This window comes from Drosophila guanche, unplaced genomic scaffold (assembly GCF_900245975.1).
Source record: "Drosophila guanche unplaced genomic scaffold, DGUA_6, whole genome shotgun sequence".
Taxonomy (NCBI): domain Eukaryota; kingdom Metazoa; phylum Arthropoda; class Insecta; order Diptera; family Drosophilidae; genus Drosophila; species Drosophila guanche.
Window position 1 is genome coordinate 3,955,611 of NW_022995751.1, and position 16,777 is coordinate 3,972,387.

The window sequence follows — 16,777 nt, forward strand, 5'->3', positions numbered from 1 at the left end:
GACTACAAATTTTTACCGTGCGGTTCGCGTGAATATCAGGCGCTGCGAAAAACTAGAAAAAACTATTTAAATCAATAATTTAATTAATGAAACAACTGTGAAACATTACATTAGATATCAGAAGTGTAAGTTTTCAATAAATTTCTAGTGATAGCCCATGGATTTATAGCTATAAGTTAAAATTGAAAATTTGGTTGGTGTGCAAAGTGAAAATTTTTCGGGTCAACGCCACACCCTCTCATTGAGGCATTCTTATATCCAATTAAACATGGGTAAATGTGAGGGAAAAGTTTTGAATATTGTTAAGTATATCAATGGCAAAATATCGAGGATACAATTATTCTGGAATTGTTCGTATTTCGTACAAAATTATGTATTCCAATTGAAGTTGAGAAAAAAGTATCTATGTATGTAGTAGCTTCAGTTTTGTTTGTGTGTGTGCATGCGTGCAGGAGTAGAAAATTCAATATGTGTGCGTGTATATGTACGTCATCGGCTGGTGGTGCGGCAACTTCAGCCGAGAGAAAGCGCAAGAGAGCCTGTCATGATATTGTTTGTGTGCATGTGAGAGCGTCCAAGTACGAAGAGTAATGTTTTGCCTTACATTTGCCAAAAAAACCTGTTTTAAATGGCAGTGTCCTTGACTTTGCTTGAAGGCTAATTCACTTAGGATATTTTAGCCCCATTGAAACAGTTTGTTTGTGTGTGTGTGGATATAGTACAGCTCAGCCTACAAGTTCTTTTGGCTAAAATATTTCGTGCTTGGCAATCATTGCTCATAATTCCAAACCGTGAGGATTACGTCATTCCAAGCTATTTTCTGATAGACACTTCAATTAATGTGAACACACAAAACACACACACACATATATGGGGTTGCTCTCTTTTCAAGGGGGTTCGCTCTCTCGCACTTGCTGGTTTTTTTGTTGTTGTTTGTATTTTGTACCGCGATAAACAGTTAAATTGCCTTCAATGCTATTTGTATGTGTGATGTGTTTGCTCATACTTTTGTATGGCTGCTTTCGACATAAAGAGAGAGTGAGTGAGAAAGAGACATACAAAAATGTACGAGCCTAGCCTAGGGTTTTTTGTTGTTATTTCCTGCCCTGCTCTCGGGCGTGGACCTACCCTCTCTGTGTGTGATTGTTTTGTTCACGGGTGGAAATGATGTCACTGGCTTTAATTAATTAAGGCAGATTTTTGCTTTTTGGCCTCTTCCATTCATATTCTGAAAATGTTAAGTAATCGTAATCGAACAGTAATAAATTCCCTGAAATATCCCAGATACGCTTATCAGAATTTCCCAAAAGGGAGATTTTGTGTACAGTAGAGGGTCGTTAAATGGGAACATTTTATATCTAAATTTAGTTAAATGTTGCGCATTGCCTGTACAATATTGTGATCTAAGGAAATTTCTTTTTCTATACTCTATTTATCTATGTACTATGTCCCGTAGACTTATATACCCTCTAACATATTATGTTTCAAAGAAATAATTTGATACCTCGTAGTGTCTTTCGTGACTTAGTTCCTTCTGTTTCCCTTCCTACGCTTCCTAGTGTATGTGACTCAATCAACATCCTCAAGAAAAAATCCTTCAACCTATCCACAAAAAACAAAAATGTAAAACAAAACAAAACCAAATCCAAAAATAGAAACGAAAACCAAACAAAAGCCGAGCGTGTACAAGAAAACCATTTCTCTTCTCCCCTCTTCCGTTACAGGAAAAGTGTGTGAGAGAGAGAGAGTGAGACCATTACAAACGCGAGAGAGAGGGAGGATTGTGTGTGTTTCTGACAGCTAATATAAATAGCTCGAGCCTCCGTAATAAGGCCATGTCCCTAATGTCAATTTAAACGACAGCAAAGACCAGGAACAAAAATGAACAGATTGGAAGAGACTCAGCTCCAGCAACTGCTGACGAATCTGGAAAAGATTTCCCGTCCGCAGTTGCCACAGAAGTTCTTGTCACTCTTCAAAAAAGGCCAGACTTGCAGCTTGGAGGATTTTGCCGTGTACTTTTTGGCTGCCGTGCGCCAACATACGGAACAGCATTTTCGAGGCAGCAAATCCGACACGACACCCCAGTGTCTGACACCTGTACGACAGCTCAAGCCGCCGCCTGAGGACTCGCTCAACGAATCTCTCACCAACCAGAGTGCAGCCAGTGCCAACTCCTCGATGTGTACTCCAGGACGACAGCAGCAGTCGCAGGGCCGAAGGTCCACAGGCAGTGGTCAGTTTTGCAGCACGCCGCAAAGCGCGAATCGCAGCGGAGGTGCAGCTGGTGACCGTGGCCAAAGCTTTTGTCTGGGCGATTTTCTGTCTAACACGCCGACCCAAGCCCAGCAGCGATCCACCAAGAAGAAGACCACTCCTCAGCAGCAGCAGCTGCAACAACAACAGCAGGCAAGCAATTCTGCTGCCCAGGCTAAGCCCAGGCGACGTGTTCTCCCGATGACTATAAGTAGAAACGTCTCGGCCAGCTCGTCCTTTGGCGACACCAGCTCCTTTAGCAATGACAACAATCTGTGGCGCCTCTCGCAGTGCAGCGAAATTTTCGATTGCAGCCAGGGCGCCGCCTTGGACATGGAGGCACGAAAATCTCTACTCTTGCACAAGCAGGAGATCAAAAGTGAAGCGCCCGTCAGTGTGGCCCCGGAGAGAGGACAAGAAGATGAAGGGACAAGTATGCCGGATCCGGTCCCTGTCAAGCTGGACGATGTGAAGAGTCCCGGCCAGCTGCAGGTGCTCTCGGCCATCTATGGCCAGCTAATGGACCTCAATCTGGTGCCGAATGTGCTGGGGGAGTTGGGCTTTGTGCTGCAGCTGCTCAACGTACACGACTCGGATGTGAGTCCGAGTCAGTCGGTCAAGGACTTGGATCTGGGTACGCCACTGCAGCGACTGGGCCTCTACCAGAACTGCATTTACTTTGCTCTCCAGCTGCTCGAGCACCAGCAGTATCTTCTACTGCAGCTGGACAGGAAATCACTCGGCGTACTGCTGCAACATGAGCGCCTGGGTCTGCTGCCACAGCCGCTGCTGCAAAAGTTGGATGAATCGTGCCAGCGTAAGCAGGAATTGGCCAAGAAGGAGATTACATCCTCCTCCCTGACTGTGGCCTCGCCTGGGGGCCAGCAGAATGTCTACTACCACGAGGAGAAGGATTCGCGCGATAACTTTCCCAACCAGAATGAGTTTAGGGCCTTCAAGTCGCAGCGTGATCTCTTCTATAAGACCTTCAAGCTGTGGGAGACCAGTCACCTCAATCGGGTGTTCTGCTTTAGTCGAGACGTCACGCCACGGGTGAGGGAAATCTTCAAGGTGTCGGAACATGCCGTGAACATGGCCCACTTTGCCAAACTCTTTGTCAGCCAGCTGCTCATCTCTGGCAGCGAGACAACCGAATCTCCGGAGGAGCTGGGCCTCAAATTGGACCAGCAGCGACTGAATCGCCTAGCGCAGAGACTGGTGACCTCCAATTCCAGCGTTGAGGATCAGTTTCCCCGCTCGCAGGCTTTCTTTCGCGACTTTATCAGCGAATGCGTCTCCATGCCGTTTTTGGTGCAGCTCAAGCTCGCGCTCTATGTCCAATTGGTGCGACAAAATGACTCCACCTTCGAGCTGCAGCAGCTGGCCGAGGATGTGGTGGAGGAGGAGCGCGCCTCCCAGCAGGGTGGACCCTTCACTGTGCGTGCCCAGACGATGGCTAATATACTGACTCTGGCAAAGTTTCTCGGCTATGTGACGGCCCTGCCCTACAATCGTTGTGCCGGCCAGCCGCAATCGTATCTCTGCCAGCAGCAGCTGCAGCTGCGCAGCCACTTCCAGCCGGATTTTAATCTTCGCGAACTCCTCGAACGCTCAATGGCAAATGGCAAGCTGCTGATCACTCTGCCCTGGCTGGTGCAGTATCTGGTGATGCTGGACCTGGTCACGCTCCAGTTGCCCAACTCGCTGGCCACGCTGGAGCTGCTCTATGCCCTGTATGCCGCCATGCCGGCAGAGAAACTGCAACCAGGTGCCGTGTTCATTGCCAGGACCTGTCTGGGTTGGCTAATGGAGGCACAGCCGGATCTGGTCACTGGCTACTACAGCCACAGGGCCCTGGAGGCAGCGGGTTTGGGTACCGGAGCAAATGCAGCCATTGTCGAGACCTGCCTGAGCACATTTCGTTCGTTGAAGGCAGCTCAGTTGCCGCAAATGGAGGAGCTACTGCCGGTAGCCTGTCCCTACCTACACGAGTTCCGTGTCAGCATCACGCCCTCGCGGCAATCCCAGAGCACTGGACGAAGCGGCCGTTTCCGGTACATAACCACGCGTCTGGAGCAGCTCACTCAGAGTGCAGCTGCCGCCACGTCCTCTGCAACGGGCCATCCGGCGGTAGTCGCGGTGGAGCTCAGCCCGGCGGAACAACAGCAGCGGAAGCTGGCGGATGCCTTCCTCCACTCGCAGAACGCCTCAACGCGACGCCTCATCGAGTTCGTGACGGAGCGCAGCTTCAAGTGCGTGGTAAAGGATGCCCAGCAGAAGATTCTGCTGCCCTCGAAGGCAGCGGCCGATAGTCGGGTCAACGAGATCAGTTCCATGCAGTATCAGGAGGTGTTTGGGAACATACAGGAGATCTATCAAGAGACCAAATCGCAGGCCTGCCAGCACTGGGCGGACCGAGTGCCGCGAATGCTAAAGGAACGCATTGAGCAATCGCTGGAGGCACTGCTCCCGGAAAGCACCAACGAAGTGCTGCGAGCAACGTACGCACAACTGATACGTGGCCAGGCGCAGATTCAGCTGCAGCAGTGGTTGCAGTCGAACGTGATGCAGTCCAGCTTCTACCACGGGGATCTTCAGGAGCTGACGTCCAAGGTGTGCCGCGCCAACAAGAACAAATTGGAAGCAGCTGGCAGCGGCAGCTCCAGTGAGATGCAACTGACCCTGGACGTGGGCTTCAGTCTCTCCGACATGCTTTACCAGCTGCAGCAGTGGCTGCACTGCGTCAGTCTGCGTCCGCAGAGCGTGGCCGATGCACCAGAGCTGTGCGAACTCCTCCAGCAGATCCAACACGCCGTTCAGCTGCCGCAGCTGCCCACCGTCTTTTATCATTTGATTGGCTCCTGCTTGGTGCGACTTGTCCAGCTGCTGATCAGCCGCGAGCCGCGGCTACTGACCACACAGATACTCTCTGCCAGCTGCGCCGTGTGGCGGACACCTCAGTACTCGGCCAGCGAGCCAGCTTCTCCGGGGATCTTTGATGCTCTGCTGACTGTCAACTTTATCCATGAGGTGGGAGAAAATCCGATAAGCTTACGCTTGCTGGAGCAACTCTTGTTCACAATGCTGGAGGAGGGAGTACTGAATGTCGATCAGTTAAATGAATTGTTCCTGCCGCTCTTTAAGGAGAACTGGCCACCGACTGTCTGGAGTGCCCTCTCCCAAATGTTGCAGCACCTATCCCAGGGGCAATACATTGCCGACAAAGAGGGGGAGATCAAGAGTCCCGAGGACGAGGCCAAGTCGCATTTGTTTATGGAGATGCTGGCCGATTTGTCCCGTGATATGGATAGTTTTTAAACCCCAAAAAACGAATTTGTGTCTCTAAAGTTATGTGTGCGTGTACTCTTTTGCCTTCCTAAATAAAGGAGGTTGCTCTTTCCAACTTTGTGTAGGGGAATTTGTCTTTATTGGTAATGTTGTCGATAAGATAACGTTGGCTGGGGCTGGGGCTGGGGTAATCAGCGCGAGAATGAGTGTGCGTCAGTGCTGTCACGCATTCTGAAACGATTCGATCATCGGACCCAGGAGCAGTTGGCAACGCAACAAGCGGTGATTGCAACTATTATTATTAGTATATGCATTAATTTATATATGTAGCTGAATGTTATGCAGAAGCTGCAGCCTGCCTTCTCTCAGATGGCTGGCAACGCTATGGGCCAGGGATGCATTCTACATGCCGTGCCAACTTGTTGAAGAAACAGAACTGGAGATGTTCAATTAAACTTTTAAACTGTTTAATATATTTAAATAAAAACTAATGGATTATTTTTCCCTCTACAATTTTACATTTGTGCACGGTCAAACATTTGATGAAGAAGCAGCAGCAAACAACCAGCAGCAGTATTAACTTGAAACCAGTTGGCAGCGCCTAGAGCCGCTTACGGTAAATATTGCAAAACAAAAGGCAAAATGGAAATGTATTAATGAACAATTTGCACTTTGCAGCTCTTTACCGAAACCAAAAGACGAACGAATATTTTTTAAAGAATAGAAGACAACCAAACGAAGCCACGAAATGGAGAATTTTACACCGAAGGAGGTGAAAATCCTCGAGACTGTCGAGGACATTCAGGAGCGTCGTGAGCAGGTGCTCTCGCGCTACAATGAGTTCAAGATCGAGACCCGTCAGAAGCGCGAGAAGCTTGAGGATTCGCGTCGCTTTCAGTACTTTAAGCGCGATGCCGACGAGCTGGAATCGTGGATCCACGAGAAGCTGCAAGCGGCCAGCGAGGAGAGCTATCGCGATCCAACCAATCTGCAGGCCAAGATCCAGAAGCATCAAGCCTTCGAGGCCGAAGTTTCGGCGCATAGCAATGCCATCGTTTCCCTGGACAACACCGGCCAGGAGATGATCAACCAGCAGCACTTTGCCTCCGAGACCATTCAGCGACGTCTGGATGAGCTCCACCAGTTGTGGGAGCTGCTGCTCAGCCGCCTGGCCGAGAAGGGTCTCAAGCTGCAGCAGGCGCTCGTCCTTGTGCAATTCCTGCGCCAGTGCGAGGAGGTCATGTTCTGGATCAAGGACAAGGAGACCTTTGTCACGGCCGATGAGTTTGGTCAGGATTTGGAGCACGTGGAGGTGCTGCAGCGCAAGTTTGATGAATTCCAGAAGGACATGGCCTCGCAGGAGTACCGTGTGACCGAGGTCAACCAGCTGGCCGACAAACTCATCCAGGATGGTCATCCCGAACGCGACACCATTACCAAGCGCAAGGAGGAGCTAAACGAGGCCTGGCAGCGCCTGAAGCAGCTGGCCATAGTGCGCCAGGAGAAGCTCTTCGGTGCCCACGAGATTCAGCGCTTTAATCGCGATGCCGATGAGACTGTCGCCTGGATTGCCGAGAAGGACGTGGTCCTCTCCTCCGACGACTATGGCCGCGACTTGGCCAGCGTGCAGGCCTTGCAGCGCAAGCACGAGGGCGTCGAACGCGATCTGGCTGCCCTTGAGGACAAGGTGTCGACATTGGGCGCTGAGGCTCAGCGTCTGTGCTCCATCCATGCCGATCACAGCGATCAGATCCGTGACAAGCAATCGGAAATTGCCAATTACTGGCAGAGTCTGACAGCCAAGGCCCGCGAGCGCAAGCAGAAGCTGGACGAGTCCTACTATCTGCATCGATTCCTCGCTGATTTCCGCGACTTGGTGTCTTGGATCAATGGCATGAAGGCCATTATCTCGGCCGATGAACTGGCCAAGGATGTTGCTGGCGCTGAGGCGCTGCTGGAGCGTCACCAGGAGCACAAGGGAGAGATTGATGCACGTGAGGACAGCTTCAAGCTGACCACCGAATCGGGCCAGAAGCTGCTGGAGCGTGAGCACTATGCTGCCGCCGAGATCCAAGAGAAACTGGGCGCCCTGGAGAACGACAAGAGTTCGCTGCTGTCCCTGTGGGAGGATCGTCGCATTCTGTACGAGCAGTGCATGGATCTGCAGCTCTTCTACCGCGACACCGAGCAGGCAGACACCTGGATGGCCAAGCAGGAGGCATTCCTGGCCAATGAGGATCTTGGCGATTCACTCGACTCCGTGGAGGCGCTGATCAAGAAGCACGAGGACTTTGAGAAGAGTCTGGCCGCCCAAGAAGAGAAGATCAAGGCCCTGGACATATTTGCCACCAAACTGATTGATGGCCAGCACTATGCCGCCGATGATGTGGCACAGCGTCGCCAGATGCTGTTGGCTCGCCGTGCCGCACTGCAGGAGAAATCTGCCAAGCGTCGCCAGCTGCTGGAGGACTCCAATCGCTATCAGCAGTTCGAGCGGGATTGCGACGAGACCAAGGGCTGGATCAGCGAGAAGCTGAAGTTTGCCACCGACGACAGCTACCTGGACCCCACCAATCTGAATGGAAAGATGCAGAAACATCAGAATTTCGAGCACGAGCTGAATGCCAACAAGTCGCGTATCGAGGACATCACCAATGTGGGCACGGAGCTGATCGAGAAGAAGCATTATGCCGCCGATCAGATCAACACGCGCATGCAGGAGATTGTTGTGCTGTGGGAGACGCTCGTCCAGGCTTCGGACAAGAAGGGCTGCAAGCTGAACGAGGCCTGCCAGCAGCAGCAGTTCAATCGCACCATCGAGGACATTGAGCTCTGGCTGAGCGAGATCGAGGGCCAGCTGCTGTCCGAGGATCACGGCAAGGATCTGACCTCTGTGCAGAATCTGCAGAAGAAGCACGCCCTCCTCGAGGCCGACGTTATGGCGCATCAAGATCGCATTGAAAGCATCAAGGTGGCAGCCAATAAGTTCATCGAATCGGGACACTTTGATGCGGATAACATTCGCAACAAGGAGGGCAATCTGTCGGCTCGCTATGCTGCCCTCGCAGCGCCCATGAGCGAGCGCAAGCAGCATCTTTCGGACTCGCTGCACGTGCAGCAGCTGTTCCGTGACCTCGAGGACGAGGCTGCCTGGATACGCGAGAAGGAACCCATTGCCGCTTCGACCAATCGGGGACGTGATCTGATTGGAGTGCAGAATCTGATTAAGAAGCATCAGGCCGTGCTCGCGGAGATTAACAACCACGAGGCTAGGCTGCTGAATGTCATTAGTTCTGGAGATAATATGCTCAAGGATCAGCCGTTTGCCAGCGACGATATCCGTCAGCGATTGGAGGCCCTGCAGGAGCAGTGGAACAACCTCAAGGAGCGCTCCAATCAGCGCAAACAGGATCTGGATGACTCGCTGCAGGCCCATCAGTACTTCGCCGATGCCAACGAGGCCGAGTCGTGGATGCGCGAGAAGGAGCCCATTGCCACGGGCAGTGATTACGGCAAGGATGAGGACTCCTCGGAGGCGCTGCTGAAGAAACATGAGGCGCTCGTCTCTGATTTGGAGGCCTTTGGCAACACCATTCAGGCGCTGCAGGAGCAGGCCAAGAACTGTCGCCAGCAGGAGACGCCCGTGGTGGACATCACTGGCAAGGAGTGCGTCGTCGCTCTCTACGACTACACGGAGAAGTCACCGCGTGAGGTGTCCATGAAGAAGGGCGATGTCCTCACTCTACTCAACTCCAACAACAAGGACTGGTGGAAGGTGGAGGTCAACGATCGTCAGGGCTTCGTGCCGGCTGCCTACATCAAGAAGATCGAGGCAGGGCTCAGTGCCTCGCAGCAGAACCTCGTGGACAATCATTCGATTGCCAAGCGCCAGAACCAAATAAATTCGCAGTACGACAACCTGCTGGCCCTCGCCCGCGAGCGTCAGAACAAGCTGAACGAGACGGTGAAGGCGTACGTGTTGGTGCGTGAGGCTGCCGATTTGGCTCAGTGGATCCGCGACAAGGAGAACCATGCCCAGATCGCCGATGTGGTCGGTGAGGATCTCGAGGAGGTGGAGGTGCTGCAGAAGAAGTTCGACGACTTCAACGATGACCTCAAGGCCAACGAGGTGCGTCTGGCCAACATGAATGAGATTGCCGTGCAACTGACGTCGCTGGGACAGACGGAGGCCGCTCTCAAGATCCAGACCCAGATGCAGGACCTCAACGAGAAGTGGAACAACCTGCAGACCCTCACCACGGAGAAGGCCAGCCAGCTGGGCTCCGCCCACGAGGTGCAGCGTTTCCATCGCGACATTGACGAGACAAAGGACTGGATCGCCGAGAAGGCCAATGCCCTGAATAATGACGATTTGGGCAAGGACCTCCGCAGCGTGCAGACCCTTCAGCGCAAGCATGAGGGTGTTGAGCGTGATTTGGCCGCGCTGCGTGACAAGATCCGTCAGCTGGACGAGACGGCCAACCGTCTGATGCAGTCGCATCCCGACACTGCCGAGCAGACGTACGCCAAGCAGAAGGAGATTAACGAGATGTGGGATCAGATCATTACCAAGTCCACCGCTCGCAAGGAGAAGCTGCTCGACTCGTACGATCTGCAGCGTTTCCTTAGCGACTATCGCGATCTGCTCGCCTGGATCAACTCGATGATGAGCCTTGTCACATCCGATGAACTGGCCAATGATGTTACCGGTGCCGAGGCGCTCATTGAACGTCATCAGGTAAGAGTTGTATATCAGTAGGAGAGGGGAAGAGATCTTTGCCGATTGATGCTGTGTCTGCAGGGGTACTCAATGATTCGGCCAAGCCGAAGCTGTTGTTTTCTTTCAGTTAAAACTGTTGGCCTGATCTATCCATGGAGCCAACCCATTTAATTGACTCTGTATTCCTCTCTATTGACCATTTCATTTTGGTTTTTCGGTTCGTGTTCCTTCACATCATTTATCGATTTATCGATTTATCGACGACCTACAACAACCATCAATCAATCAATCAATAAATCAATCGAAAATCAAATTACAACAATGGTTCATGGCTCATGACAAACAACATTCAAACAAAACAAAACTCACATCATATGGTTACCGTTACAAAACCTGAATCCTGGCTATCCCCACCAGGCACATCGAGCTGAGATTGAGTTTACGCTGGGCAGCAGCAGCTCCGCACCGAAAGTCACTGGGGCCTTGACCACAAGCATCTCATCACCCGCATCCGGCGACGAGGTAGAAGTTCCTTCGGTTTACCCATTATCATCAGTGATATTCTGTTTTATATTTCTGTGTGTGTTTTGCCGTTCTCTCTGTGTGCCATTCATTCTGAATATCCAGTGTATAAAATATCAAAATTCTCGAGCATATCCCTTGGCTTTTGCTTACACACACACACAGACAGAACATATTTGTTGGTTGAATAACCCCAAGAATTGTTTTGTTACATCATCTAATAACGGGATACATTCATCAACACGCTCACACACTCTGGAAATCATGGCTTTAGCTGCTCAAACATTGTGTAAAAAGAAAATCAAAGCTTACACGTTGGATTCTTCCTGCCACACATCGAACATCGAACATTTACCAATACTGTTCATATACTCCACTCCAAGGGGAATTTACTTACAAGGTACTTCTTCACCTGTCTCTGTGTGCGTGGACACAGCGGACAATGTCACCTTGCAATTAAATTCACCTTGCTTCACTCATCTACATTGAATTCTTTCTTCAACTAAAATTCGTTTCCACGTTTATTTGTTTTATAACTAATTTGAAGCTGCTGCTAAATAAAACGCAGTTCAGGCAGCCAGCCACAGCCACAACCAATGTTGCATATTGTTGTTCTAACCCCCACGGCGTTGATTGATATCTCTTTTGGACATTTGAAAACTGTAACTAATATTTTGCTCTTCGGAATTCCCTTAGGAACACCGCACGGAGATCGATGCACGCGCTGGAACCTTTGGTGCCTTTGAGCAGTTTGGCAACGAGCTACTGCAGGCGAACCATTATGCGTCGCCGGAAATCAAGGAGCAGATTGAGGATCTGGCCAAGGCCAGGGAGGATCTGGAGAAGGCCTGGACCGAGCGCCGTCTGCAGCTGGAGCAGAATTTGGATCTGCAGCTGTACATGCGCGACTGCGAGCTGGCCGAGTCCTGGATGTCGGCCCGCGAGGCATTCCTCAATGCGGACGATGACGCCAATGCCGGCGGCAATGTGGAGGCTCTGATCAAGAAGCACGAGGACTTTGACAAGGCCATCAATGGGCATGAGCAGAAGATCGCGGCCCTGCAGACGGTGGCCGATCAATTGATTGCACAGAACCACTACGCCTCTGCGGCAGTGGACGATAAGCGCAAGCAGGTGCTGGAGCGCTGGCGTCACCTCAAGGAGGGGCTCATCGAGAAGCGCTCCCGGCTGGGCGATGAGCAGACGCTGCAGCAGTTCTCGCGCGATGCCGATGAGATTGAGAACTGGATTGCCGAGAAGCTGCAGCTGGCCACCGAGGAGAGCTACAAGGATCCGGCCAACATTCAGTCAAAGCATCAGAAGCACCAGGCATTCGAGGCGGAGCTGGCGGCCAATGCGGATCGCATACAGAGTGTGCTGGCAATGGGCGGCAATCTGATTGACAAGAAGCAGTGCAGCGGCTCGGAGGATGCGGTGCAGAAGCGGCTGACACAGATCGCCGATCAGTGGGAGTACCTGACGCACAAGACGACTGAGAAGTCGCTGAAGCTGAAGGAGGCCAACAAGCAGCGCACTTATATCGCTGCTGTCAAGGATTTGGACTTCTGGTTGGGCGAAGTCGAGAGCCTACTGACCACTGAGGATTCTGGTAAGGATTTGGCATCGGTCCAAAACCTCATGAAGAAACATCAGTTGGTCGAGGCGGATATCGTGGCGCACGAAGACCGCATCAAGGACATGAACAACCAGGCCGATTCCTTGGTCGAAAGCGGTCAGTTTGACACTGCTGGCATCCAGGAGAAGCGCCAGAGCATCAATGAGCGATACGAGCGCATCTGCAACCTGGCCGCCCACCGTCAGGCCCGCCTCAATGAGGCCCTCACCCTGCACCAATTCTTCCGTGACATTGCCGACGAGGAGAGCTGGATCAAGGAGAAGAAGCTGCTTGTCGGCTCCGATGACTACGGTCGCGATCTCACCGGCGTCCAGAACCTCAAGAAGAAGCACAAGCGTCTCGAGGCCGAGCTCGGCAGCCACGAGCCAGCCATTCAGGCCGTGCAAGAGGCCGGCGAGAAGCTGATGGACGTATCCAATTTGGGCGTGCCAGAAATCGAGCAACGTCTGAAGGCCCTCAATCAGGCCTGGGCTGAGCTCAAGAATTTGGCTGCCACGCGTGGCCAGAAGCTGGATGAGTCGCTGACCTATCAGCAGTTCTTGGCCCAGGTAGAGGAGGAGGAGGCTTGGATCACCGAGAAGCAGCAGCTGCTCTCCGTGGAGGATTACGGCGACTCGATGGCCGCTGTACAGGGACTGCTGAAGAAGCACGATGCCTTCGAGACAGATTTCACGGCACACAAGGACCGCTGCTCGCTGATCTGCGATCAGGGCAGCGATCTGGTGGAGGCCAAGAATCATCACGGAGAGTCGATTGCCCAGCGCTGCCAGCAGCTGCGCAACAAGCTGGAGAACCTCAATGCCCTGGCCGCCCGTCGAAAGGGCGCTTTGCTGGACAACTCTGCCTATTTGCAGTTCATGTGGAAGGCCGATGTGGTCGAGAGCTGGATCGATGACAAGGAGAATTATGTGCGATCCGATGAGTTCGGGCGTGATCTGTCCACGGTGCAAACGCTGTTGACCAAACAGGAGACATTCGATGCAGGTTAGTGGGAATCTTTAGGCTGTGGCTTGCAGTGAGGAATTTGCTTATAATTGCTTATGTTGTTCTTCCTTTGTTTTTTTAGGTCTCAATGCCTTCGAACAGGAGGGCATTCACAACATCACGGCACTGAAGGACCAACTGATCAATGCCAGTCACGCCCAATCGCCGGCTATACTGAAGCGTCACGGGGATGTCATTGCCCGCTGGAAGAGTCTGCGCGATGCTTCGGATACGCGCAAGCAGCGTCTGTTGGCCATGCAGGAGCAGTTCCGCCAAATCGAGGAACTCTACTTGACATTTGCCAAGAAAGCTTCGGCCTTCAATTCTTGGTTCGAAAATGCCGAAGAGGATCTCACAGATCCTGTTCGCTGCAATTCGATCGAAGAAATACGCGCGTTGCGCGACGCCCACGCACAATTCCAAGCGTCTCTGTCCTCGGCCGAAGCTGACTTTAAGGCATTGGCAGCACTCGACCAGAAGATCAAGAGCTTTAATGTTGGACCGAACCCTTACACCTGGTTCACCATGGAAGCTCTTGAGGAGACCTGGCGTAACCTGCAAAAGATCATAGAGGAACGCGATGGGGAACTTGCCAAGGAGGCCAAGCGCCAAGAGGAGAACGACAAGCTGCGCAAGGAGTTTGCCAAGCATGCCAATCTCTTCCATCAATGGCTGACAGAAACAAGGTGAGTGGGCGTAGTTTTAGTAAAACATAGCTGGAGGTTTTTCCTCCATGATCAAAGGTACCCTTGCCCCGCCCTAACCTCAATCCACCATTCCCCCCACTACACACAATGAAAACAAACTCTTGGTGGTCTCTCAATCCATTCGAGCCATGAAAAGCGTAACTGAAACGTTCAATTCTATTTTTCTAGATATTATATGCTGGGTTATAATCGTCAAGGGTAATTAAGAAGGCGTCGCGCGTCTCTTGTGTATTTTATTTTGATTTTGTTGTACTCGTTCGTTCGAGAGGGCCACACTGGCGTGTGTCTGTCCAGCAGCAAAGGCCACTCCTCTCCTAACAGCTGAGCTGCTCCACTAACCAAAGCGCCTCTCCTCTTTGGGAAATAATGTCTTTTGCTTTTGTGCCACGCGCTCTTTGTAAATATCCTCAATCTAGGGTCTAGCAGCGGCAACAGCAACAACAACGGCAATCATAGTTTTGAAATTCAACAGTTTAGTTTTAGTGCCAAACAGCTGTTGTGTGATTTTGCATTTCTTTACATTTGGTCACACTTGAAAATGTATTTCCAAATTCGATTCAAATTATTTGAAAATTAATTCTTGAGCATGTGACAACAAAATATAATAAATTAAATACATAAATAAATCCTTTTTTTAGCGGTACAGAACATCATATGTAGAACTTTAAGCAATTTTTTTTGGTAGCCATTTTTTATTGAAATTACAAACTTTAAAATATCTTTGGCGCTTTCATTATTTTCAACTTCGCTTTATATAGCCATTAGACGAATTTATCTTTATTAGTTGCTGAATTCAATGAATCCAAAGAGAAAAAAAAAGAAAACAATTCTAAAACTACACAAAACTCTGCTCCGATACTCGTGAATTCCCTTGAATATTCCGCAATAAAAATGAAACAAAATTCAGACACCTGTAAATATGAACATAAAGGGACGACAAATTAGTTGTGAGCCCCGCCCCACGCCCAGAAAACAACAAGAAGAACTTATTCGCTGCCCCATAACAGACCTCTAACAAGATTTGCTTTTATTATGCATTCTACTATTATATCATTCTGTAACGTTCTGAATTTCTTTGTGAGAACTAAACTCGATCTGCTGATCTTTTGTCGTGCCGTACTAACGAATGCCCTTGTTTATTTTTCTGCAAATCTCTCAACCAACAACACTCCCATCCACATGCACAGAACATCAATGATGGAAGGCTCTGGTTCCCTCGAACAGCAACTGGAAGCGCTTCGCGTCAAGGCCACAGAGGTGCGTGCTCGTCGTGTCGATCTGAAGAAGATCGAGGAACTGGGCGCCCTACTGGAGGAACATCTCATTTTGGACAATCGCTACACGGAACACTCAACAGTCGGACTGGCCCAGCAGTGGGATCAGCTGGATCAACTGTCAATGCGCATGCAACACAATTTGGAGCAACAGATTCAGGCACGCAATCACTCGGGCGTCTCCGAGGACTCGCTCAAGGAGTTCTCGATGATGTTCAAGCACTTTGACAAGGACAAGAGCGGAAAGCTAAACCACCAGGAGTTCAAGTCATGCCTGCGCGCCCTCGGCTACGATCTGCCCATGGTTGAGGAGGGACAACCCGACCCGGAGTTCGAGGCCATACTCGATGTGGTCGATCCCAATCGCGATGGCTACGTTTCCCTGCAGGAGTACATTGCCTTCATGATTTCCAAGGAAACCGAGAATGTGCAATCCTACGAAGAAATTGAGAATGCTTTCCGCGCCATCACTGCCGCCGACCGCCCTTACGTCACCAAGGAGGAGCTCTACTGCGTACGTTTTTCTTTTATCAGCATTCCGACTGCTCCTTTATCTCATTTGATTTTGTGGCTTTACAGAACCTCACCAAGGACATGGCGGACTATTGTGTGCAGCGGATGAAACCCTTCTCGGAACCGCGCTCCGGCCAGCCCATCAAGGATGCTCTGGACTATATCGATTTCACGCGAACGCTATTCCAGAACTAATGGGGCTTTTGCGATCTTTTGTTCAGTGGCGCCTGAGAATATGTCTTACAATCTAAAAAACAACAAAAACAAAACAAAAATTATATATTTACACAATTATTTTTGGTAATTTTAGTCTCTAAGTCGAAAGCAATTTAAAAGCTTATTTAAGAAATTTATGCCACAATGAACCTAAAATCAACAACAGTAATAGCACACCCCCTGCCTGCAATACATACAATACAATTATATATTTATCAACATGACTATAAATCCGTTTAAAGTTTTTTGCGTTTAAAATATTTGTATCACCAGTTCAGCTTCCCGTTCCCTAACCGAAAAGTATCTTAAATTTGAAAATTTCAGTTGGAGGATTTCACGAGAGCGCCGTATCGAATAATTATACACATATTCGGTATTGAATACATATGAAACTTTGCATATAAACGCTTAGCTTCCAGTTAACGAGCATTACATAAACTTTCTATAGTCAAATGCCTGTAATCGAAATATCAAAAACGTTTAAGATACTCTTGCTATCCAAATCTAAATACATATAGATACATAATCCAGCCTTTTCCCAGTTTTCCTTGTCCAGTTTCTACGGTGTATTCGCAACGAAAGTAGAAAATTTCTTGAGCAAATGCAATTTTATAGAAAAAACAAAATGAAAAGCTTAACAAACAATAAATATTGCCTCTGT

At 50.2% G+C, this 16,777-nt stretch overlaps 2 protein-coding genes across 6 annotated transcripts; both read left to right on the forward strand.

The window, feature by feature from the left end:
- Nucleotides 1–8: 8 nt before the first annotated feature.
- Nucleotides 9–5,668, forward strand: LOC117586908 (protein disks lost). Its single transcript, XM_034277257.1, has 2 exons — nt 9–125; nt 1,725–5,668. Exon 2 carries the CDS (start codon nt 1,882–1,884, stop codon nt 5,572–5,574), a length of 3,693 nt encoding a protein of 1,230 aa, XP_034133148.1. The 5' UTR covers nt 9–125; nt 1,725–1,881; the 3' UTR covers nt 5,575–5,668.
- LOC117586907 (spectrin alpha chain) lies at nt 61–16,740 on the forward strand. 5 transcript variants are annotated; one of them, XM_034277252.1, is made up of 9 exons: nt 61–125; nt 6,099–6,160; nt 6,223–10,282; nt 10,682–10,786; nt 11,483–13,406; nt 13,489–14,092; nt 14,282–14,311; nt 15,301–15,901; nt 15,967–16,740. In XM_034277252.1, the coding sequence occupies exons 3-9, from the start codon at nt 6,293–6,295 to the stop codon at nt 16,093–16,095; spliced, it is 7,383 nt and encodes a 2,460-aa protein (XP_034133143.1). In that variant the 5' UTR covers nt 61–125; nt 6,099–6,160; nt 6,223–6,292; the 3' UTR covers nt 16,096–16,740. The 5 variants fall into 5 exon arrangements, with proteins under 5 accessions (XP_034133143.1, XP_034133142.1, XP_034133145.1 ...); XM_034277251.1 differs by lacking the exon at nt 61–125 and having other exon boundaries at nt 6,066–6,160; XM_034277254.1 differs by lacking the exons at nt 61–125; nt 14,282–14,311 and having other exon boundaries at nt 6,066–6,160.
- Nucleotides 16,741–16,777: the final 37 nt, after the last annotated feature.